The 25,000-nt window shown below is 41.7% G+C and overlaps 2 protein-coding genes across 2 annotated transcripts in view; one reads left to right on the top strand and one right to left on the bottom strand.

The window, feature by feature from the left end:
• The window catches only part of LOC306764859 (breakpoint cluster region protein), a gene marked incomplete at both ends in the record, with an annotated part of 36,602 nt that extends 14,675 nt beyond the window's left edge, over positions 1–21,927 (bottom strand). The window contains 8 exons of the mRNA XM_079252147.1: positions 392–532; positions 614–666; positions 767–827; positions 1,055–1,162; positions 1,869–2,054; positions 3,631–3,735; positions 5,075–5,256; positions 20,568–21,927. Coding sequence (XP_079108273.1) covers positions 392–532; positions 614–666; positions 767–827; positions 1,055–1,162; positions 1,869–2,054; positions 3,631–3,735; positions 5,075–5,256; positions 20,568–21,927 — 2,196 coding nt within the window. The remainder of the gene's footprint in view (positions 1–391; positions 533–613; positions 667–766; positions 828–1,054; positions 1,163–1,868; positions 2,055–3,630; positions 3,736–5,074; positions 5,257–20,567) is intronic.
• A 1,592-nt stretch (positions 21,928–23,519) lies between these two features.
• The window catches only part of ift81 (intraflagellar transport 81 homolog), a gene marked incomplete at its 5' end in the record, with an annotated part of 13,160 nt that continues 11,679 nt past the window's right edge, over positions 23,520–25,000 (top strand). The window contains 5 exons of the mRNA XM_079250675.1: positions 23,520–23,663; positions 23,755–23,858; positions 24,123–24,303; positions 24,591–24,680; positions 24,868–24,933. Of these exons, the coding sequence (XP_079106801.1) occupies positions 23,520–23,663; positions 23,755–23,858; positions 24,123–24,303; positions 24,591–24,680; positions 24,868–24,933 (585 nt within the window). The remainder of the gene's footprint in view (positions 23,664–23,754; positions 23,859–24,122; positions 24,304–24,590; positions 24,681–24,867; positions 24,934–25,000) is intronic.

Here is a 25,000-nt window from a genome sequence, read left to right as displayed (position 1 = left end):
CAAAGTCTTTTTGACCAAAATATGGGTTGTGGCAAGGGAGGAACATACAGGATAAATATAAAACCATATAAAATCAGGAGCAGCCTGTGTGTGCCAACACACCATTGAAGCCCCAGAGTTTGTCTATAAAAAAAAAAAGGAGAACAAGTTGTTCCCAAGTTGTCCAACTTCTCTACAGCTTGTGATTCCCTCATTTCAGCCAAACAGAGTTATTTAGGTGAATTAGGTTTTATTTTAGAATGAGGTAAATTTGAGCCACACCTAAAATAGCAAAGAAAGCATTTCCTGGCAGTAAACAGATAGAGTCAACTCTTATTTCAACTACATCCAGTCTTGAATAGTTCTTACAGCAATCCTGAGGTGATAAAATAATTAAGCTTTCAACACTGACCTCTCCCTTCTTTACTGTCATGGACTGCCTCCGAGGAGTGATCTCTTCATTAATACTGGACAAAAAGTTCTGCGAGATGCGAAGGGCATCCTGTAAGAGCAGGTAGTCTGGGTGGCTGGAGGGCGTGTGCTTCAGCAAGTCCTACAACAGAAAAATGTCACAATTCGCTCCAAGATGCAGAGAAAGTAAGGCTCTACATAATTATAAAGTAAACTAACTTACATGCAGAACCAATGTACTGCGTGTCACTCTGTCCACAGGCTTGTAGAGAAGAGCTGTAGAGGAGGAAGACTCAGCTCAACAGGCTTCATCAAAGCTACTCATAGTAATACTGATTAACACAGCAGCAGGCCCTTCATTTCAGTCTGTACTCACTTTCCAGTGACTTTTTAGCTGACTGGTCTTTGCAGTCCTTTGTGCTTTTGGCTTTGAGATTCTGGGCAGGGCCATAACATCAGAGAGAATGGTCAGAAAAAAAAAAAAAAAAAACACTCATTAAATCAGTGTAACTGCCCCGGAGGGCAATTAAAACAACGAGCAACACCGCAGCCATGTAGCTCTGAAACGCTGATGAAAACTGCACTGTCATCACTCGTCTCAAGCAGCAGTTTAACATCAAACACTTCCTGCTGCAGCCCTGCTGTGTGTAGCGTGACTACATACCTCTGATATCTCTGCAAACTGAGCGTTTGCTTGGCAGCACTTGTCTGCCGTCTCCACAGCAACCTTGTAGTTGTCTACAAAGGCCCGGTACACTCCAAGCTGACTGGCCTACAGGGTGCAAGGAGAGCCCGCATTAGACTTATTCCATAACAGAAGATAGATTTTTGGCAATCTGTGAGTGCAGCGATATGGCGCGTTTAGACGTCAAGCGGTGCAACTGACACCACCGCATGATTCAGTGTTTGCTCACGTGTCTGTTTGTAATCCTTGCATGCATGTAGGATCTTTTTCATCCAACAAGAAACACTGAGGCAACTCTTATTCATTAGCCACCTATGGAGCATTTTGGACTCATTTATTGCCTGTCATGTGGTGAAGCAAGTCTTTTATCTGGCCAGGAGATGACTCCAGGCTGTCTACTCAGATGTGCGCTGAAAGATCCCCTGAGCATTAAACATGACAGATAAAAACGACCACTTTTTCTCCCTGTAAGTCTCCCCTTTTTAACAATCATTAATGATCAAGGCGCGACATTTAAGGAGTGCTATAATTAGCGTTTGAATGTTACTGACACGGTGAACGCTGGTCTCTTTAATAAAAACCAACGTGCAATCTGGCACTTCAAGAGGATTCCTATGTTGGTAAACATACTGTTTCATACTGTTATTTTTTGATAGCTTTGCCTCACATGTGTTCAAGTTAGGTCACAGAAACAGGAAAAACAAGTTTTCACTGTTCACGCTCACACACGTTTAAGACTTTATATTTGATATTATCACAGTGGAGCAGTCAAACATCAGCATGGCCTACATACCAGCTTCTGGAACAGGTCGCCCACACACTGCTGATAGCTCCAGTCTTGGACTCGGGGCAGCAGAGCATCATAAAAGTCTTTATGGATCTCGTGAAGCTCTGGCACTTTGAAGAAGATGGTCTCTATCTGCTGGATGGTCAGCATGGGTTGGGAAGTTGTGGCTGCAGCTCTCAGAGGTTTCATGGGCTGGACAAACAACCACAGAATACATTTGTAGGAAAAAATATCAAGGAGATAATAAAATATCAAATAATCACTCTTTTGTCCACATCTCAGCTGTGCTCACTGACAAAGTGTTTCAGCAATTTCCACGACAGTTTCGTGTCTCTTTTCAGTCCACCTTAAAGGTCAAAGAAACTTCTTTACCATTTCGCAAAGTTAAAAAACTAGGTTAAAAAAACTTTAACCTAGTTTGTGACAGAAGGGTGAACTCTTCCACCTAATGTCTCAGAGATGCTCTTTAGCCTCATTTCCACACAGGCACTTTTTTTTTTTTGCATTTCCACATGTGTAGGGTACCGCAATATCCAACCTAAGCTGTCCTTCTGAAATTTCAATATCTGCCAGTACCAAATCCGTTTATGTGAACATTATTGTGACTATGGTTATTATTGCTGTTACAACTGTGTAAGATTTCATTAGGTTGTAATAAATAACCCATCCTTTCTGAAGTTACCTCACCAATACAAATATAATAACATTGCAGATCTAACAATTTCAACAAGTTTTATTTTGATTTTGCACATTTTACCTAAATACAACTAGAAATGTGTGGTTTTGAAACAAAGATCTAGCTTTTAGTGTCACAAAAAATGTCACATTTTAACATTCAAGGCATTTATTTCTTTTAAAATATGCCTGACGCATGTCATAAAACACATCTACGCTGGCTTGACTAGTGTGGTATCAATTATGGTATCGATACACTTTTATTAATACCAAGTACGAGTACACACGCTTGGTATTGAGCAGATCCCGAGACCGGTATCGGCAACGGTGCATCCCTAACAATAATACAGGAAAAAAAAAATGAATTTACTAAACTCAAATGTCATATGTCATATGTCGTTCGAGTATTTTCCATTTTTATTCATAATAGGGGAAGAAATTCTTTATAAATAGACTGCAGCCCTTTTTGGTTGTAGGAGGAGGGTGTGCACGCTGCTGGAGATGTAGGCAAGCTGTGCTGATTTTTATTACTTCGTGGAAATTTGATATTAAATAACTTAGTGGCAGAAATTTGAACACTTCTCCATCTTTCTCTGTTTTATTTGGCAAAAGTACATCTACTTCTTTACGCCACCTTTTTGTGAAATGGCTTTAAAATCGCTATACAATTTAAAAAAAATTAGTAATATGGAATGCTAAAATATGGCTAGCGCCTCTGCTCTAAGGGTTATGTAGCATAGTAATTGAGCCAAAAATACTGAAAAATACTCAGTAATGTCAGTACCACTTAAGGACCGTACAACTGAATTAAACTTTTAATTCATTATAAAGTTATTAAATAAATTAACAAAATTACGAAGGATGTGCTAGCTGTTAAGTCTTACTGAACAGTGCCAGAGCCACAACTCAATATGAGATCATTTTAACCAGCACAGGAGCAAATAAAAAATGTATAAATGAACTTTTTTTTTGTCTTAGATTCAAAAGGCAATGTGTTTTTGTAAAATGAAATGCTAATAACACTTGTTTTTATCAGTGTAGCTGATAAGTGTATTTTATCTTTGTTCCACACCATGTTGTAAGTTTTACATACTATCAGCAGGGCTTCCAGGTGGCTGAGGTAGGTTTCCTCACTGGCCAGGATTCCTGACAGAACCCACTTTCTCATCTCCAGTCCCTTCTCCTGGTCCAGCTCCACCTGACGTAAACACAGGAAGAGGAAAAACATCAGGTAGAGTGGAGAGAAGGCATTCCCCAGGCCACAACATTCATGATGACAATATGACACGCAACCTGTAAATGAGTCTGAATTCTAATAAAGTGAATGAAAACTGCAAGCTTCCTGGCTGCAGATGTTGTAGTTGTGAAATTTAGGAAGATATTTGATTAAACTGTGTGGGAGTTTTACATTCCAGGAGGCCTGCACCAGAGACTCCCGGCATCTAAAGAAGACTAATGTGTTTCTGGTGCAGGAGTTGTTATTCCTAACAGTTCAAAGACATCAGTCATCTCAGTGGGAACAATCATGTCCATAAGACACGGAGCGATCCATCCAGCTCTGCTATTATAAGGTACTAGATGAAAAAGAAGTTGTATGCTGAGTGAGCCCACCCCCACTCTATGATTTAAGCTTTGAAGAGCACCAAGTCCTCAAGATGACATCAGAGGATAAGAATACCACAGATAGGACAAGAAAAGAGCAAATGGGGGGGGAGCTACAACTCTTTTTAACATCTGTTTAGCCGCAGTGTGTTTGCTGAGTATGTAGTCTTTTTCAGCAACGCCCTGCTTCACACGGAAAAGCAGTGCCATCTGGGAGCTATATGGTGTACTGTGTGTATTTCATTACTGGCCTGTGGGTGCCTCAGCCAGAATGTGTTCCCTAAAGCCACCTAGGTTTGTTTTTTTCCTAAGAAGTTCAGCTTACTTGTTTTTGACAGTGCTACCCAGCCTGTCGGAGTCAGAAAATGTCCTCTGTGGCTCTGACAGATTTCTGTAGTTGTGTTGTTGGGGCTCCACAATGTAGCACCAAGTCAGAATAACATTCATTTTCAAATATTATAAATATACATCTAATCATCTGCTTGTAATTAATAAAAAAACAAAAAAAAACAAAAAAAACAAAACTAATTTCTCTAGTTTTGCAGCATGTTTATGGCTTCAACAATTGTCATAGTTGTAGAAGTACAAGCAGCAAAGGGAACAAGTTCAGCAAGTAATGAAATCTTTAAGAATTAACTTGAACCTGATGAATAAAGCTGAACTGAAATAAAGTTTTATGCTCTGAAACGCCTCAAAGGCGATCTACTTGGTGATGTTAAAGTAAATACAGACAGCAGGAGATGAAAGGCTCGGCAGCATACAAACAACCTTTCCATAAAGAGTGAGGGATCACAGACACCAAACATATAGAAACGCTCCATGGAGGGAGGACAGTGAAGGATATTGCAGCAGTAAAGAGGAGACAGTAGCAGCAGTGAACTGTGAGCTGGGAAACACAGTGAACATGTCAGATTTGTTGAACCCTGTAACTTTACCGACTGTGTTGACTCCAGAGAACCGGAGGACTGGGTGTCGCGGCTGTTCCGGTTCTTGGAGCGGAGCCGTGGTGGGGAGGTCGGGGATCCAGAGAAGGACAGAGGGTCGTGGCGAGGCTGCTGCTCCTCCGAATGCTCCAAGTCGAAGCCATAAGACGGAGGGTTTTCGTTGTAGGAACCATCTATGACAAACAGCCAAACAAAGCACAATAGTCACATGGCGCGCCAGCAAACTGCTCGCTCATTTAGTTAACACAGAGAGACATTATGGGAAACATACCAAACAGAAACATCACTCCTTGCTGTATTCCAACACTGTGGTAATAGAGAAACCAGTTGGTGGTGCTAACAAAGCTGTCCGAGACCTGATGCGAATGTCTGTTGGTCTGAGAGTTTCCTTGTTGCTTATGTACAGAGTTAAAATTTAGATTAAGGTGATGGCCATTAGGCACAAAAACAATAAGCTTGCTGAGTGGATTTGTCACAAATGCCCCATAAAATCACTGTTTGTTTAATTGTGACAATACTAAGTAACGGGATGTGAAAGATATTATTTGTGGTTAAAAAAAAAAAAAAAGCACAGATACTAAAACTCTTCTTTACTTGTTCCATAATCTTATTTATGCAGCTGTTTGTAGTGGAAAAATCCCCAGTGAGCAAAAACACAGATCTTTTTACATAACTGTGAACATAATGGAGAGTTTAGAAGGTAATAAATTACCTGTAACTTTATTTATAAACACACTTTTCAAACAATAAAGTTGACTAAAGTGCCACAACATGCAGTATAACATTGAAATAAAAGCAAAGATCTCACTGAAGCTCTGAATATATCTATTCCAGTATGTCGTACGGAGGAGTCTGGACTCATAATACACACTACCTCAATATTAGAAGTTGATATTATTTTGTTCTTGTACACATTACAGAATATATCTATGTGTTTTATCAAATTACCACGAATTATTGTGGTACATTACTGGCATATCCATAATAATTCAATCATGTTTCCATTTCCAGGGTTTGGTGTTAATCAGCTAAACTGCATGAAGTAATCAGGCTTTATGATATCCTTTAATATATAGATTAAAGGGTAATGTGTTGCAAATGAAATCTAAAAGAGAAACATACAAAACTCAAATATATGGATATATATGAAAGAAAAACATGATTAATTTAATTATACCATCATGTTATGTTTAACACTTCAAATCTTATTTGGAGAGTGTGTTTCCATCTCCTGTTACACACATTTAATCTCTTCAAAAACAGCCAAAACCACTTGAAGTGAGCATGAAAACCTTTTTTTTTTTTTTAATGTTCCTGTTGATCTTTAATTGCTAAATCTTTTTGATGAATAATTTGGCGTTCCAGGTAAAAGTGTAACAAAAGAGTAATTCTTTACTTCCATGCAGCTTACACCAAAGAACAGGGCCTCAGCATGAAATGCTCAGCTTTGCACGGATGCTTCATGCTGAGCTGCAGAACATAAAAGTGTTTAAGGTGAGGCTGTATAGTGTGTCGAAATGTTTAAAAGTCAGGAAAACCCTTGCATGTGCAACATGAGTTATTGCACCATTGTTCTCAGTCGTCAAGAAGTACTTCACAGTGGACGCTTCACTTTTCATATTAAATCCTATTTTAACCTCCATAAACCTGCGACCTACATAAATCCACCATACAGCCTGTTCCAGCCGCTGATGCCAGGTGAGTGGATAAATCTGTGAAAAGACCGTGCAAACCAGCCCTACTCTGCTCACACTGGCTGTTTCAAACAGCTCGGCCTTCTCAGTTAAGAGTTTAGTGGCGTGTCCCGGATCAGGCGTTGCCTGGCGTAATGTTCACATAGGACTCATTAAATCAAGGAGATCTCAGACCGAAGGAAGTTGCAGAGTTCTTTTTGAAAGCCAATAAAAAGTGCAGAAAATGCAGTCTGGTGTGGGCCATGCTAGAATATTTACCACACTTGTCATCCTTGTGACTTCACTCTGCTTTAGGATTCCCTTAAGATGAGAATCAACAGCTTCTGCATGCTATCATTACTGTCAGCCACTCAGACTCCCGACGCTTACAGTCATTATTATCATCATTATTGCACTCAAGTATGCAGCAGCTGGAGGATTCAGATCACAATCATAGAAAAAAAAGGGAGAGCGTGGGGGTGCAAGATATCTATACATGTGGCGTATGGTATATTAAGAAGAGGCCATTAAACTGGTTTACCACAGCTGGAAAACAGGAAAGAGAGAATTCCAGATATTGTGGGAAGACAAAGACAAGTCACTCTGGAGGATAGAAAGGATGACATCCACAGAGGCTGTGACAAAGGACTCAAACAAACACAAATGCTCAGCAGGAGGAGACGGATTGACAGCTTGAAGAGGAAACTGCTGCAGCACAAACAGCTTCGGACCAAGACAGTCCACCTGAAAGGCCTCTGTATTCTTGTGACATTATACATTAGACCCAGACAAGGATGTACACGACATCCCCTCTCAGGCAGCTGCTTCAGCACCACAAACATCTAAACTACCTTGAATAACAACACTCAGATAAGTAAAACATGTACTTAGATCTTAAACGCTGAGCTTTTTGTGGCCGTTTTTAAACACACAGGGCTCACTTGCCTCTTGTCAGTGTGAGAAAGTGGATGTTACAATAGATCCTCAGTGAGCACAGTTGTTGCAGTGATCACGGGGAAGGCTACTGAGGAAGTGTCCAGGCAGGTCTGCCCGGAAAATTTAGCAATTCATCTGTTTCAGAGCGGAAGCAGGCTTTCTGCACAAGGTCGTCTTTGCACAAACAGCCCTCAAAGAAAGACTCCCGCTCTTAATACATTCATCTATAGTTATCGCACAACTAAAATACTTACATCTGATGTTTACATGACATCATGTTTACATGAGAACAAATTTCATATATTATTTAAAAGGACATTTATTTTAACGTGTAAGTGCTTTGCTAAATGAATTGTTGGATTCTTTTATGACTGGTGAGTGAATTGTGTCCATTAGGGCTGCAGATCTTTTTACATGCTTCAATGCTGTTCAGAGGGCAAGAAAGCATAACGTAGTGAGAGAATCAATGCTGGTGGATGTTGTTTTGTGAGAAGTTTGAAGGTAAACACTTGAGAAATGGAGGATCATACTTATGTTATGCAAGAAAAGGTAAGAAGGAATGAATGGACCTCCCAAAAGAAGCATAACCATGATGGGCTGAAGTGACATTGTGATAAGAGAAGGCAGCAGCAAGAATAAACACGGCATGGCTAAACCTGGATGGACATTCCTGATGACAAGAATGTCATCAGGAATTTCTTTTAAAATGAGACAAATTCTTGTTTTCTCTTTGGTAGGTGATTTGGCTGGAGATTCAGCTGCAATATATTGGTCCAACATAACCATAGGATGTGTGCCTTTAAGTAGCATGCTTTGTGTGATTAAGCCAGCAAAGGGCTTTTTGACACAGAGGACCACTGTGTTTCAGCGACTTGATCTCTTCGCTTTTAACAGTGACGGCTGCCTGTGGTTTCAGAACAAAGTGAATACTCAGTCCTCTTTTTTTTTTTACCTATCACAAACCCTGAGGTTAAGTCTCATTCACAAAAGTCTTGTTACTGTTGATACAAAAAAATGTTACCCGTTATACAACTGTAACTTCCCACCATATGCAGTTTTAATTAAAAGTTACTGATTCATGATCACTCTGATTAACTTAGATTTAAACCCTTTAAAAAAACACCTTGACAGTGCGAGTCTGGCTGCTTCTAAATACAAGAAATCTTGACAATAAACAGCTCTTTTAAAAGCATAAGGGAGGATGTATCATTATTAAAATCTATACAAATGGCTCAATGAGGAGTTACTTTTAAGAAACAAGAATATTAAGGCCATAGCTGCTGTTAACTAACCTGACACTAATATTAGCCCCTCTTTTGACAAATAGCCGATTTTCCTTTGGATTCATTGTAAACCCTTTGGAGAAGTTCTCTTATCTTTAGTGAAATATGGTGGTGCTTTACAGACACTCTCAATGGTGGCCGTGGAATCGGTCGGACAACATTCTCCACCATACTGCAAACACAGCTGTGGTTTACCAAGTACGACAGAGAGCTGAAGGAGATGATCAGGCTTTCAAACATTCCCCAGATTGCTATGAAGTTAAGGGTCTTTCATTATGGAAACTAGGGGTGGGAAAGTTGAATTAAAAAATTAAATATCGGGATTTTTTTGCTTAACAATTAAAAAAAATTTTTTTTTTTTTTTTTGTTTAAAAAAAAAAATCTTTTTACTTGTCTTCTTGGGCATTATAGCAGCAGTATGGATGGGCTGGAGTGGCCACTGTGTTGGATTTTTCCTAACTGAAATCAAGAAAAATTATCTTCATCTCATCTTCATCTTCATCTTCTGCCGCTTATCCGGGGTCGGGCCGCGGGGGCAGCAGCCTAAGCAGGGAAGCCCAGACTTCCCTCTCCCCAGCCACATTTGCCAACTCTGCGGGGGGGATCCCGAGGTGTTCCCAGGCCAGCCGAGAGATGTAATCCCTCCAGTGTGTCCTGGGTCTTCCCCGGGGTCTCCTCCCCGAGGGACGTGCCTGGAACACCTCACCAGGGAGGCGTCCAGGAGGCATCCTGACCAGATGCCCGAGCCACCTCAACTGGTTCCTCTCGATGCGAAGGAGCAGCGGCTCTACTCTGAGCCCCTCCCGGATGACCGAGCTCCTCACCCTATCTCTAAGGGTGAGCCCGGCCACCCTGCGGAGGAAACTCATTTCAGCCCTCTGTATACGAGATCTTGTTCTATCGGTCACGACCCACAGCTCATGACCATAGGTGAAGGTAGGAACGTAGATCGACTGGTAAATCGAGAGCTTCGCCTTCTGGCTCAGCTCCTTCTTCACCACGACAGACCGGCGCAGAGTCCACATTACTGCAGACACCGCACCAATCCGTCTGTCGATCTCGCGCTCCATCCTTCCCTCACTCGTGAACAAGACCCCGAGATATTTAAACTCCTCCACTTGAGGCAGGACCTCACTCCCGACCCGGAGAGGGCAATCCACCCTATTCCGGCTGAGGACCATGGTCTCAGATTTTGAGGTGCTGATTCTCATCCCAGCCACTTCACACTCGGCCGCAAATCGCTCAAGCGAGAGCTGGAGATCACGACCAGATGAAGCCAACAGGACCACGTCATCTGCAAAAAGCAGGGACCCAATCCTGAGGCCACCAAGTCAGATCCCCTCAACACCTCGGCTGCGCCTAGAAATTCTGTCCATATAAGTTATGAACAGAATCGGTGATAAAGGGCAGCCTTGGCGGAGTCCAACCCTCACCGGAAACGGATACGACTTACTACCGGCAATGCAGACCAAGCTCTGACACCTGTCGTACAGGGACCGGACAGCTCGTACAAGGGGGTCCGGTACCCCATACTCCCGGAGTACCCCCCACAGGAGCTCCCGGGGGACACGGTCGAATGCCTTCTCCAGGTCCACAAAGCACATGTAGACTGGTTGGGCAAACTCCCATGCCCCCTCCAGGACCCCAGAGAGGGTATAGAGCTGGTCCACTGTTCCGCGACCAGGACGAAAACCACACTGCTCCTCCTCAATCCGGGATTCGACTATCCGGCGGACCCTCCTCTCCAGGACCCCTGAATAGACCTTACCAGGGAGGCTGAGGAGTGTGATTCCCCTGTAATTGGAACACACCCTCCGGTCCCCCTTCTTAAAAAGGGGGACCACCACCCCAGTCTGCCAGTCCAGCAGCACTGCCCCCGATGTCCACGCGATGCTGCAGAGGCGTGTCAGCCAGGACAGCCCCATAGCATCCAGAGCCTTAAGGAACTCTGGGCGGATCTCATCCAACCCCGGGGCCTTGTCGCCAAGGAGCTTTTTGACCACCTCAGCGACTTCAGCCCCAGAGATAGGAGAGTCCACCCCTGAGTCCCCCAGCTCTGCTTCCTCATCGGAAGACGTGTTGGTACGATTGAGGAGGTCTTCGAAGTATTCCTTCCACCGACCCACTACGTCCCGAGTTGAGGTCAGTCCGGAAGTCTTTCTCCATGGCCTCGCCGAACTCCTCCCATGCCCGAGTTTTTGCCTCGGCAACAGCCGAAGCCGCATGCCGCTTAGCCTGTTGGTACCCATCAGCTGCCTCCAGAGTCCCATAGGCCAAGAAGATAGGACTCCTCCTTCAGCTTGACGGCATCCCTCACTGCTGGTGTCCACCAACGAGTCCTGGGATTACCGCCACGACAGGCACCAACGAAAAATTATAAGCTAAAAAAAAAAAAAGTTTTATACATTGGGGTTTTTTTAATCTACAAAAATCCCCAATATCAAAGAATTGTAAGAATCGCAATTTAAATTGAATCAGCACCCAAAATATCAGAATTGAATCAAAACGGGACAAAAGGACCTAAAGGAAATGCTGCTTTTGTCCTGGTAACAAAAACTGTAAGACTTTTTTTTTTTAGACTTCTTATGTGTACAAGTTAAAGAAGATTGAGAGGAATCATTGTGACTTGATATGAGGTGGATTCAACATATTCTGGGTACTGATATGGAAATTTATTCTGAATTGCAGCCAATTTGCCTTTTAAAATAGCATTTAATCTTTAGCATGAGTTTTTTTTTTTTATATTTGAATTACATTCAGAGGCTTGAAGCTTCATATAATAAACTATTTGTTATGAAGGCTTAATATCTGTGTTGGTGAGGCAAGCAGCAGAGAAGTGTTTTTTATATTTTCATATGTTTTTTTTCTTTCTACACTAAAATGAAAGAGTTGCTGAAATGTACATTTAAATGCATTTGTAGTTCATAGTCATTTGTTTGGTCAATTATTTCCTTAATGTAACAATGCTTCTTAGCAACATAATTTATACAGTGCCAATGCTTGTTTATTTCCCTAAATGGAGCCGCGTTTGTAAGGAAAATGCAGTTGTTGCGATAAGCAGGGGAGATGACTTTGTGTGTTTTTCCCATGACCTGATTGGCTTATGCATACAAGTAATCCTCATTAAGTTTCATTAAATTTGTTTAGTTTCTTTGGTAAAACAAACACCTGCCCATGTGAGAGAGATGAAAGAAGATAGGACACTGGTATACCTGCTTGTAATCAGATTTATTTACTTCAATTTAATAAGCCTTTTCAAATCCCACAGCTGGCACACCGTTGCACTGTGACTCATCCAATACGTACGTATAGATATCTGCATCCATCTGTAGATTTAGTGATTACCGGATAAGCCGGTGCTGCGATTGCAGATAAAAATAAAACACTATTTCTGTGATTTAGAATAGGACTGCTGCATAACACAAGGCTGATACTTAAAAATCCACATTAGAAGTCATATCAAAGAGACATTATCCACTCAGCAGCAGCTAAACGTATCACATATAAAGCTACAGCTCATAAAGATGTCCATGCAGTTCTACTACGTCCTCCCCTCTCCAATATCCAACTATGTGCAGCTTTAAATCATTTCAACTGTGCAACAGAAACGAAATGAATATGTTCTAATGACATTACATAAGATGGCTGAGCCCAGCAGCTGTGGGTTTTGAGCTGCATGGATCTGTGGATCAGAGAAAAGCTGATTTAGTTTAGGACCGTCTCTGAACTCTGTAATTCTGATTTTCAAGAAATTCATCTGACGCTATTCCCACAAGTCAAGCCAAACCACAAATCACCCCCCAAAAAAGACAGATATTTGACTGAGTCAGCTTTTAAAACACAATACAGAACTAAGTGCTTTGTTTTTCTTCACTGGCACCATGAACCATGAATCTAATTATAGAACACAAAGATATGGTGGCACTTGACCAAACAACTGGTTCCTGACTCTCAAGCTAGCTTCTGGAGAATAAATCAGTCATTATGAAGCACTTTCCCTGCCTCCAGCGTGTAAAACAAGAATCATGCTCAGAGGACAATCCCAGCAGTTTAATACCACGGGCAGGCTGGATGCCTCACTGATGACAAAGCAAAGATACGCTCAGAGTCCCTGTCCTAATCCACAGAGATGAACTGCAGTAAACAGACAGGGAGGGGGTGACAGATGTGCAGCAGGGACAGTGTCACAGTATCAGAGAATCCCTGCCAAGGCTCTGAGACCAGCACAGAGGAAAGAAGTTTTATTTGGGAAGCCTTTTTATTTAAATTTTTCCTCATTTTGAGACTGACAGCTTGTTCTTGGTCTTAAAATGCCAGTACCATGTGGCACAACCATGAAAGCCAATAAATATGAGAGCAGATAAACTCGTCAATTCATTGCCTGTAGCTGTGTGAAAGAGACCTCACATTCTCTATCAGGACATGTAAAAAAAAATCTGGGTCTGACTACATTTAAAGTGATAAAAATGAGAGAGAACATGACTTACGAAATAATGTCATTATTTGTCTGAGAAAAACTATGTTAACCTAAACAACTGAAGCACATCTCATGCTTCAGTAGCTTGTACAACCACAGTTACCAGTAATAACTTGAAGCAATCATCCTCCATGGGAAGCTGTCCACCCCCCTCAACCCACATCATTTCATAAGAATTTTGGCCCAGTCTTTACAACGTTGCTGCAGTTCATTGAGGTTTGGGGGTCATTCATCTAAGCACAACTCTCCTCAGGTCACAACATTTTAGCTCTAGACTTTAAATAATGTCCTTTTTTTTTTTGTTTAGTCATCTTGCGTTTTGATTTTAACAAAAATGTGTGGAACGGTGCATAATGACCAAACATCCCTGCTTTTATTCCGTCTAATCCATGAGGCTTTCTTCTGCAACTCTTCCAAACACGTGTTCAGTCTTTCTTCAGTTGTATTTTAATGAATTTAAACATTTAACAAGCTAATTAAGGCCTGTAGACTCGATGTAGCTCTTGGATTTTTGCGGTTTCTCTGAGAACTGCAGTATCCGACCTTGGTCTGAACTTCCTGAGACATCCACTCTTGTGAAGACTGGCAGCTATCTTTGTTTTCCTCACTGTGAATGACACCAAACTGTTTGGTAATGACCTTACGACCCTTCCGAGACTGATGGGCTACAATTATTTCTCTAAGATCATTGCTGGTGTTTTTCCTCTTCTGCACTGTGTTAACACACACCCACACACTCCAAACTCACAAAACTTCTGCTTATACAAATATAGATGATCACATTTGCGGATTATCAGTAAATTAAGTGCATTTAATCTGCAGCACCTGGTTGCTGTACTTTATTCATACGGATGCAGGAAGTTTTTACACAAACCGTTTCTGTACTTTGACTCCACCTTTGTTAAATAAATAACGATATTGTGTAATATGTCAGGTTGTTCATTTGAAGTCGTATTTACCTGATTTTATAACAAGGTAGGAACTAGATTATTTTTAATCAAGTGTGTGCAAAATCTTCAAACTGAAATGCAGTGCGGTGCCTCTGTACCTGAAGCTTTGTTCAGAAAGCAGAACAGACATAGTTTCTATCCTCCCTGAGTGATGAGATCCAATTTAGGCACCACTTCCCAAAAGTAAAACCCAAAGAGCAAAAAGATCAACTGTATGGTCCCAGCTGGAATGAGAAAAGCAGCATCTATCTATCTCTCTCTCTCTCTCTGTATATTTATATATATATATATATATATATATATATATATATATATACGTATTTCACAACCGGGAAAACAGAATATTGCTCAGCCTCATGAGTCAAAAACACAATCAGAGCCAGCTCATTGCTCCCTGCTGAGAACATATTGAACGTCCACACAGAGACCAGTCTGCTGATGGATAGAATTTAGATTACAGGCTCCCAGAAATAAATACCCTGGCAAATGTTTGATTGATCCAGCTCAGTAATGGATGGAACTGATATTCAAGCATTGATATTTTCCCAGAGAGAATAAATACTCAGTGAAGGACAACCTTTATGCTGCCTCTCTAATGGTCGTGGAGATCTGGAGTGAAAAGTTGCACCTACAGGAAGGAAACAGCAGAAGAGGCCAAAGTGAGATGTTGTTAAAAGCTTGGCACAACTTTATGGCTCCGGCAAATGGATTCTTTTCTGGACTGTGCCGTCACCAGGGAGACGGGGTGGGAGAGAGGCACAGCAGAGGGGAGCTGATTGACAGGTGATGGCTTTTCAGACCCCTGACGTGGAGACCTCACCCTGCGGTTCTTTCATTTTCATTTTTCTATCATTTATCTTTAGCAACACAGGATCCTCAAATTAAAAGGCTTGGCTTTAATCTCACTGTCCATCTCAGAACACCATGTCAACCATGCTCAAGAGGCTCTTTATCCATAATAATGGGCGAAACAGTTCAGACTGGACCGGTACCGTCATGATATTTAATTAGATCACTGCTAGATAAAACTTAAAACTTACAGAGCGTGAAGTGTTAGGAACAACCAAAGTCCTTTCAGTTCAGCCTGAAGTAGGAAAGAGAGCTTTCAAACAGGATATCAGTAAATATTGGAGTGCTGAACAGCATCATAATCTCTATACTCACGTGCGTTAAAAATCTGTATTCCCTCTCACATGACTGGACTAAGTAAATGGGGGATGTGTTATCCTGAATTCAGATGGCAGCTGTGTTTTTTTGCAAACATTAACGAATAAACCACCATCACATCCTGGTTCATGTGAAGTGTTTGCTAAACTGGAAGGCCCTTTAAGCCACAGGACTGTTGAGGGCAGAGGCCCACCAGTGCTTGATTCTGATCTGCTATAGGGCAGCCTGAAATTAGTGGGACTCATTGAGCGGGGGAGGTCAGAAACAGGCCACCCAGCCCTGTACACCTACTAATCAGAGCATATTGAAATAGCTCAGGGTGGTCAGGCTACAGCTTGTAACCTGCCATGTAAGAGAAGGAAGGACAGCCCAGTAATTGTTCCAATCTGAATAAATAAACAGACAATGGTGCACAGGCATGTTGTGGTTGAACAGAAATGAGCCTCCCAGATGCAAAGTGGATAATTATCCTTTTTTTAATGACATGTACGTCACTTGGATAAAAGCTGGTAAATGACTGTAGGATTAGATTAAAAATAGATTTTTTTTTTAAATCTTTGAGTGTTTATCATTGAATGTATTTTAGCGAGGAGTGGATTTTTAAAAAAAAAAAACATTGAGGGTTTATAAGAGTCATATTTGTGTTTTATAGTAAACACTAACAACTGAATCAACTTGAAAATCAACACTGCTCAAAAATGTATGCAGGGACAAGAAGAAAAAAAAAAAAAAAAAGTCCAAGTGACCTCTTGTTGCACTGAAAAATTCATCTGCATGTCTGAGCAGAATTAAATATTAGTGAACGGCACTCACCTGAGGTACTTTAACATGATTGGTCCAGTCATAATCTGCCTGGAAACAGACTTTACAGAACATTTAGATTTAATGAGATGGGGACGCTACCAGTCTGTCTGGTCGGACCAGAATGACTCCAAACCATCTCAGACTAACCAACTATTTACAAAAAAAAAACAAAACAAACAATCCGATACCCCCCCACCCCCAATTTCCGGTAACTGTGTAAAGAAAATAGCTCCTGGCGATGTCATAGTGACATCATCAGGGTTACTTTAACTTGTTTGAAACATAAAAAACTTGTGTTGTGGAGTTGGAACCGCATGGGAATCTACCCAGAAGAGACGGTCTAATTCAACAAAATGACTGAGCTCAACTAAGTACAAGTTGGTGATTCAAAGTCTCTGATGCCTCAATTAGTTTGGGACAAAACGTTTTGCCCAAAACAAACTCGTATGGCCGGTGACACAACAAGCTCCACAGGTCAGGCTGCTGAGAGAGAGATGAACTCATACAACACTTAACATTTTCATTAGACATTTCCCCCCACAAGCAGCTGAGACATTCCATAAACACTTGGCCTGCCAGCCAGCAGCACAGAGGGCCCTTTGAGTGGGACCAGGGAGGAGAGCTGAGACTGCAGGTCCAGAGGTCTGAGGCTGTGCACGAGGGAGGATCACTGAGCCCGAGGGAGGCTCAAGGCTTCATAAACATGACACAGATTTTTTTTTTCCTGTTCAAGTCTATCTATCAAAACATGTATATTAGTGAGGAGTGGAGCTAACAGGAAAATTCAGAAAGAATCATTTCTGTACCCGCGTTTTTCTTCTGATGGGCAGGAACACAAAAGCTATTCATGGCTTCTGCTGCGAGAGCAGCTGGTGATGCCTGGCCTGGCATACTGATGTCTTGCCAGCATTTGAGCACTTTACCCAGTACGCTGCAAAGTAGAACAGGTGTCTTGCTTTCACACACAAACACATTTGTACACACATGCACAGAGGCAAATTTGGCTGCCTTTCGCGCTGCCTTCGCTTCCTTTTGTACATTTACTTTAGGAAAAGGGAGAGGCTGAATTCTTTAACTTCCTTGACCACTAAACCTCAGATGTTGATATCCAGGTACAATGACAGGCCTGTTTGGGCTACCATGAAGGACCTCAAGTATTCATGAGTCTGCAATAAACTGGGAAGGTGGGCAAGCACTGGTGTGACTCCTGCTGAGGCAGCAAGTAGTGCCAACCTATGCTCAGAGACCGAGACATTCAGGCTGACTTCAGTCACCTTTCAGGCAGACGCTTCCTATTAATGTCACTGCAGTCCCAGACAGGGAAACTGTGCCGCAGTCTGGCAGAGGCAGGCTCAGCTACATGCATCCTAAATGGCAATCTCCTGCCTTTTGCTGGGATTATGATTTAACTAATGGGAGAGATTTATTATTCCCTTTTGGGTGAGCTTTTCCTTTTTCGCACTACAATACATTAACCACGAGATGCCGGGGCCCTTCCTCAGCTACAGCAGAATGCCAGCAGAGCCACAGGCATGTCAGTGTGATGATGATAATTAATTATGGCAAAATAAACCCATCAGAGACATGGCCTCCTTAAAGGTCCACAGCTAATCAGCGGCTCTATTCACAGTCAGAGTTGACAATTGACCTAGATAACCAAAAAAAACTAGGAGACAACACATATTATTCCACTTTAAGAGAAAAGAAGTCCACTGAAACGCATCAGTTTTAGATTGGCTGTATAGTACGGAGATGCGGCGGGATAAGCAGTTAGGACCAGTAGATAAGGAGAAATGACTTATTTTTCCCAGGCAGATACAGACTGCCATGATGCCAAACCCACCAGACCACATCATGTCAGTCTTCTGCAGCACTCATATCATTCATCACAAAGTATGAAATAAAAACGACAGATCTTACAGCAGCAAAAAGCGAAAAGAAGAGGCGTGGTCTCTAACATGTTTATTGTACTCTGTAGTATATGATGTTTTATAAAAACAGCTCAGTTGTAGCTATCTGGAGCACAAATTGTCTTTACAACACTGAAATTGGGCTTGCTTTACTGGACTGGTTTAATAGATTTCAGCAAATACCACAATTCTAAATGCAACCAAACAAAACTATCCAAATCCTCCTGAAAAACATTTTAAAAACCCATCGCAAACCACAACAGAGAGCGGTTTATTGCAAAAACTTGCCTCAAACCGGCTCCCAGCCTGAAGCCTAATCCATCAGTGTGCAGTAATGTTATTACAACATCAAAAAAAAGAGAAAAAAGAAACTTAGACTTTTGATAATCCACAAAGCAAGGTCCACATGAGGCAGCTGTGCCATTATGTCAGCAACAAGCTTCTGAACAAAAGCTGAGCCTCAGGCTCCAAGGCAGCGTGAGTTAAGCAGAGGGTGTCAGACAGATGAGGGTGTATTCAAACAGGGAACTTCATCGATTTTACACATAAAACACAAGTTGACTCGTCACAGGACGAACATCTCTCCCTTAGAAAGCAACCTGACATGTCATGTCACGGAAAACCAAAAAGGTGTCACAACTCAAAGTTTCCTGTGCATCCCTGAACAACCAGGCGGTTTCCTGGGATGCGTTTGATGGTTACGGAAATCGTTAACATTTTTTGGTTCACTTTAGTTCAATGACATGACAGAGATGTCCCAATAGTGTATTTGCAGTAGTCAGTGACGAGTGGCACAGTGAAGTATCGCAGATCTAAAGGATTTGAGCATTTCAGTCATCCGAACAGCATACAGGCTTTCACTTCATGCTGATTATGTCACAGGCTATCTGCTTGTTTGTCACATGTTTTGTGTCAAAAAGCTTTGGACCAGATCATTTATATAACAAGGAGGGAAAAAAACAACAGTCTGGTCATCTGCATAATCTGATCCTCAATGGACAACACTCCGTTTTGAGGAAGAAAGACAATTTTGCACCTCCAACCAGATGTGTTCTCAGGATTTGGCCTCAACCTGTTACAATATGTGTCCTTGCATGTCACTTACTTTTTAAAAACGTTCATGCAGGGAAGAGGGGGGTGGACACTCACTCCCACCTCTCCATCTGTCCTTGAAGCTAGCAAGTTACCCAGACCCCTCTCCTTATCCCACTTAACATTGTTATATTGTTACCGTGTCAATACTGGTGCTCAATGAGTGATTCTTCTATTGTGTTCACCCATCACAACAGGAAACACTGATGGCAGGCGTTTTGATTGGAAGCCACGTGACACACTTTAAGCCCCTCAATCCTCTTTTTTTTTTTTTTTTTTTAAAACAAGTTGTCAGGGCTTTTTCCAACCCACCTAATGTAACAAAGGGCCTCCCTAAATTTATCACGCTAGAAAAACCCCTTTAAGTTAATTACTCAGCTCCAAGGACAACAACACTGATGTGTGCTGACACGAAAACACTCGGGGTGAACAAGGCTGGGTGACCAGGAAGCCCGAGGGCACCCGACGTCTCAGTCAGAGCATCTCCCAGAGAGTACTGTAGTGTTCAGAGTTAGGGGTTAGGGGCAAAAAGCAGAAGGGGATGAAAAAAACAGAGAGGGCAGGCTTTTTTTTTTTACTTACAAAGAGTAAAGAAAACAGTTCCTAAAGAGATGCAAAACCACTGAGTTAATTTGAGAGATCAGTATCTGGAACGCTTCTTGTAAAATCCAAACCCTGATCGGAGTGGATCGTGCGTTATAGGGAAGAGTTAACGTTTTCTCTGTGCTCAGTAGGATGAAGGCTGGAAGAACAGAAAAATAAAGCTCTTATTAATAAAACCAGATGATGACTTTATCTTCTTTTTTTTTTTTTTCTTAAATCAAACCTGGCCTCCTTTGTGGTTTTCTGCAGGGCACTTTCATCTAAATATCTCCTTTGCCCCCCAGATTAAAAAGCTAAAACTCAACCTCTTAAAACCTATTTTTAAAAAATAGGTTAAATGAGTTATAATCCTGCCTCCAAAAAGTATTTTAAAACAGATTTAGCGCTTCAGGTTAAAAAAAAAAAAAAAAGAAAAAAAATTAGGACATCATTAAAGAGATTGCAGGTATATTTTACACATCAGTGACTCATGCCAGCACGTGCAGACATATTTCACCTGGTGATTAGAGAAGATCATCAGACCCACTCTGTTGCTTTTAATCTTGAAGAAGAAAGGGTTAAAGAACATGTGTGTGTTGCAACAACATACCTAGATCCCCTTGAACACTGTTGTCATGAGAGGTCCTGCTGGATGTGGTGGAGTCCCCATCACTGGGCCACATCTGGCCCCTTTTACGGACCCCGAGGATGGAGGCCTCAGAGACCATGCCCTGCTGCTTTAGACTTTTTTGTGAAAGTGGTGTGGGTGGGCTACCACTGTCAATGGACTGCTGGGAGTGCTGGGAGGGTGAGCGGCTTTTCTCCCTGAACATCTGATAGGTGGTGGGGCTGGGAGACACATGGCTGGACTGGCCTGAGGAAAAGTCCTCCTCGCTGGATGTCAGGTTCTCATTTGAGCTGCAGTCCGGTGTGTAGCCTCCTCCAACGTCATCGAAGCTCCCCGGAGAGTAGGAGCGCCTTGGCCAGGTGAGGTGAGCGTCCTCCTCTAAGCTGCGGTTCCTTATGTGAATGACTCTAGTGTCACCTTCCGCCATCATTCCCCCAACATAAACACTGGTGTAAGGCTGGCACTCCACTGGCTGCTTCTCAGACTTTTCCCCGCTGGACCTCATCACACCATCTTTTAGGAAGGGAGCGTTGACTTCAGGATCATGATTTGACCCATTGTAGTTGCAGTTCCCTTCAGTGGATCTGGTTCTCTGAACAACCTTGCCAATGTCCCCTGTGGCAGCTGACAGGTTCCCTGGCAGGGAATATAAGGACCTCTTTTTCTCCATCTGCATTGCCTGACATCCCAGTGTGCTGATCTTGTCCGAGACCTCCCGGTCATTGACTCTGACCAGTCCTCGCTCATTGTGGTACTCCATATTTACATAAAAGGGTTTCTCCTGACTGCCAGCTACTGACAACCCCTTGCCATCGGCAGCTGTGTGAGAGTTGACTCTTCTGATGCGCTCAAAGTTGGATCTCAGAGCCGCCACTGAGCCAGTCCCCACTGGGATATCTGGAGGCTCCGAGTCGTGGCGGACAGGTGACATCCCTCCTCCCTGCTTTGCAGGGCATGAACCTTCCAGTTCTGCCTCTGGATGCAGTTTACTCTTTGCTGTCTTGCCAGGCAGCTTTGGTTGCTGCTCCTCAGCTGGTGCCTCATCTGCGTGGGACCTCTGGCTGCCTGGACCACTAGGCATGTCGCCTTCATTTGACTGGGACATCATTTTAAATCCCCATCTCTGTCCATCATAAGATTTCCTCTCTTTTGCCAGCAAAGTCTGCAGGTAGATCATGCGAAAGCGCTCTTTGTTCACTTCCTTCTCCAAGTGTCTGATAGATGACTTACATTTGTCCAGTTCCTGTTCAATGTCCCCTAATGAGTTCAACTCCATGCTGGGAGGATCCGACTCAGGAAACTGGGCTCTCCATGCCTCCACAAACCCCAAAGGTTCAACCATTGTCAACACCTTGGCATGAGCTGTTTAATCCTCTGACAACATGGACATGCACATTCCTACTGCATCTACTGGACTAGAGTGTTTACAACTTACAGCTCCCATAGCTTTAAAAATATCAATGAAATAGCTTCTAAATGAGGCTCCTGCTTACAGGAGAAAACAAGTTTGTGTTTTACTCACAAGCTCGAAAAAGAAAAATCCCACACTGGCAACGAATAGTCCCATCTACGTCCCTTTTAGGAAGACCCAAAATCTAAACTTATCCTTATTGTTGAGCCCGATCCTGTTTGTTGATCGTTTGTCCTCCAGAGACCCTCTGCCTTCCTCTGTGTTTGGTGTCGGACTGAATCGCAGCTCTCTGGTGTTTTGGCTCTCCGTCAGTCGCAGCAGAAATAGGAGGAGCTACATGGATGAAATTCAGATTTACGCTCCACACAAGTTAAAAGGACAAGGGTAGTTTGTCATAAAGATGCAGCTTCGGATCAAAAATTGTGTCCAACTGTGTCCGAAAATTGACTTTAAATCCCAAAATATTTATCTACGCGAACGATTAAAACGGGAAAAAATGGGGTCCAGTGGATACAGGTGAAGCTTTCAAAAGGAAAAAAAAAAGTGCGACGAAAACGACCAAGTTTTCTTCTGATTAAAGTCCTAAAATTATGCTGGAAAACGGTCTAAACTTTCAGAACAACTGCCTCTCTGTTTTCTGTAAATTATAGGTCCTAATTTTAACTCCTTATGAGAAACAAACTAATCTTTCCCTCCTTTTCACCGATCTGCTGACATGTTGGTTTACGACACACACACTTGTTCGGACACACATGTTTGGAAAACTGGCAAAGTTCATTTTGTCATGGTCCGACGCCACTGGTGCCTCGTCAAGGCTAGTGAAGGTGTCGCCACCTGACGGCTTCAGTGGTAAAGTTGACCAAGTGGTGCGTTCGCGGAAAAACAGAACATTCCGTTTTTACACTGCAATTTGTTTTATTTAATGTTATTTCATTTATTTCTTTTAACTAACTCATATTTATGCTAATTAATGTTTTTATTGAACTCCAAAAATATTTTAATTTACTTGAGCGAGGATTCTTAATGCAACTCTTCCATCTTTTCCTCACACATATGCATTTAATTTGGGGTCAAAAATATATTTTCGTTTAATATTAATCATAATCAATTAAATAGTTGATTTCTAAAGTCATATACTCTGTGTGTCTTAATTGGAGGAGTATCTTATTTCACCCGTATGTCCATGAGGTGAGAAAAAACAAAACTGAACTTTCCTGAACTCATCACCAAAGCTACTTCCTGTTAGCAACCGAGTCATGACGCTTTCACGGTTTCCATGGTGTTAACAACGATGCTATTTTAGTGAGTTTAGGCAAAAGTGATGAATAAATTTGTCTAAAAATAATAGAAAAGTTATTTATTTTATTATATGTGAGTGGTTGGTCTTCGATTAAAAAGTCTTTGCAGGCTATTTTCACGGACAAAAGCAAGCCAGTAAGCTTATTCGCGTTAGCATTAGCTAGCTAATCCAATGTAAAACAGCACGAAAAACAAAAGGCGAGAAGATTTTTTACATTTCCAAGATGAGCGAACAGCTGAAATTCATCGTTGAACAACTTAACAGGGATCCATTCAAGAAGAAGTTTAACCTCATCACGTTTGACTCCCTGGAACCGATGCAGCTACTGCAAATATTAAACGATGTTTTGGCTGAAATAGACCCAAAGGTGAACACATAGTTTAACCAGTTAATGTAATAGTGTCACAGCTCAAATTAGTACTAGACCTTTAATGTCATAATGGGCTTCTTTGTTTTAGCAAGCCATAGATATCCGTGAAGAAATGCCCGAGCAAACTGTGAAGAGGATGTGCTCTCTGCTGGGGATCCTGAAATATAAACCTCTGGGTAATCTCTCTGATGTGTAAGTATCATCCATTTCAGATACCCGCAAAAGAGTTAGTTTTCCACTTGTCAACATTTGTTGTTTTGAATTCCATTTATACCCAATTATACACTTTTGAAATGATTCACTATTAGGATTCATGTTTGTATTCAATTTCTTCACTATTATAATAAAAATAACACCTTGCTGTTTTATTCTGAGAGGGAATGTGTGATGGATCTACATGTTTGTTCGTCATTTGCTGCAATTTCCATATGAATTACCGTTTTTAACCTTTGGCAGGAGCAACTTTAGACAGGGTCTGGTTACTGGTAGCAAACCTGTGGTCCATCCAATCCTCCATTGGCTGCTGCAGAGGGTCCCTGAGCTGAAGAAGAGAGCTTATCTGGCCCGTTTTCTAGTAAAGCTTGAAGTACCTGCAGATTTTTTGCTGGACGACTTCATTGGGGATACATATCATCAGGTTTGCTGTTAAAAAGATAGTGTTACTATTGTCACTAGTTACTTAACTTCTTTCAGATAACTTCAGATACAGAGGTAGAATCCTGAAATTAGTAGTTTTTATTTTGGCATACATACATACATTTGGTTGTGTAATGGGTAACTTGTGGGTGTATGTTTTTAAGTCTGAAACTGTTTTTTATGTTAAGCTTTTTTATATGCTTCTGAATGAAAAGTGCTATACAAATAAAATTTGATTTGATTCTTTTATTCTGCTACTTATATAAAGTAAATAATGTATGTTGACAGTATGAAGAGCTTGTGGAAGAATTTAAAGCATATCATAAGGAGTGTGAACAGCTGAGGACTTCAGGTTTCTCCACAGCAGACATCAGGAGGGTAAAAAACACTCAATTACATAAAAGTTACTATTGTCAAAAACATATGGATGTCAAGTTTTCTTCAGTAAGACTGTTGCATAACACAAAATCTTTTTTCCATGAGTTTTCTGTAATCCATGAATGATCCAAAATGACACATTCTTAAGCTCACTTGATAAGAAACACTACTTTATCTGTCTTAACAGGACATTAGTGCCATGGAAGAAGAAAAAGACCAGCTCATTAAACGTGTGGAGAGACTCAAGAAGAGGGTAAGGTTTTCTCTTGTAATGCCCCCAGAAGGCTTAAGGAGTCACTTAAAAATGAAAATGTGAGCTG

The sequence above is a fragment of the Telmatherina bonti genome (assembly GCF_933228915.1).
Source record: "Telmatherina bonti genome assembly, chromosome: 13".
Taxonomy (NCBI): Eukaryota; Metazoa; Chordata; class Actinopteri; order Atheriniformes; family Telmatherinidae; genus Telmatherina; species Telmatherina bonti.
The sequence above is the reverse complement of the archived record's forward strand: the minus strand, read 5'-3'. Positions and strand labels throughout refer to the sequence as shown.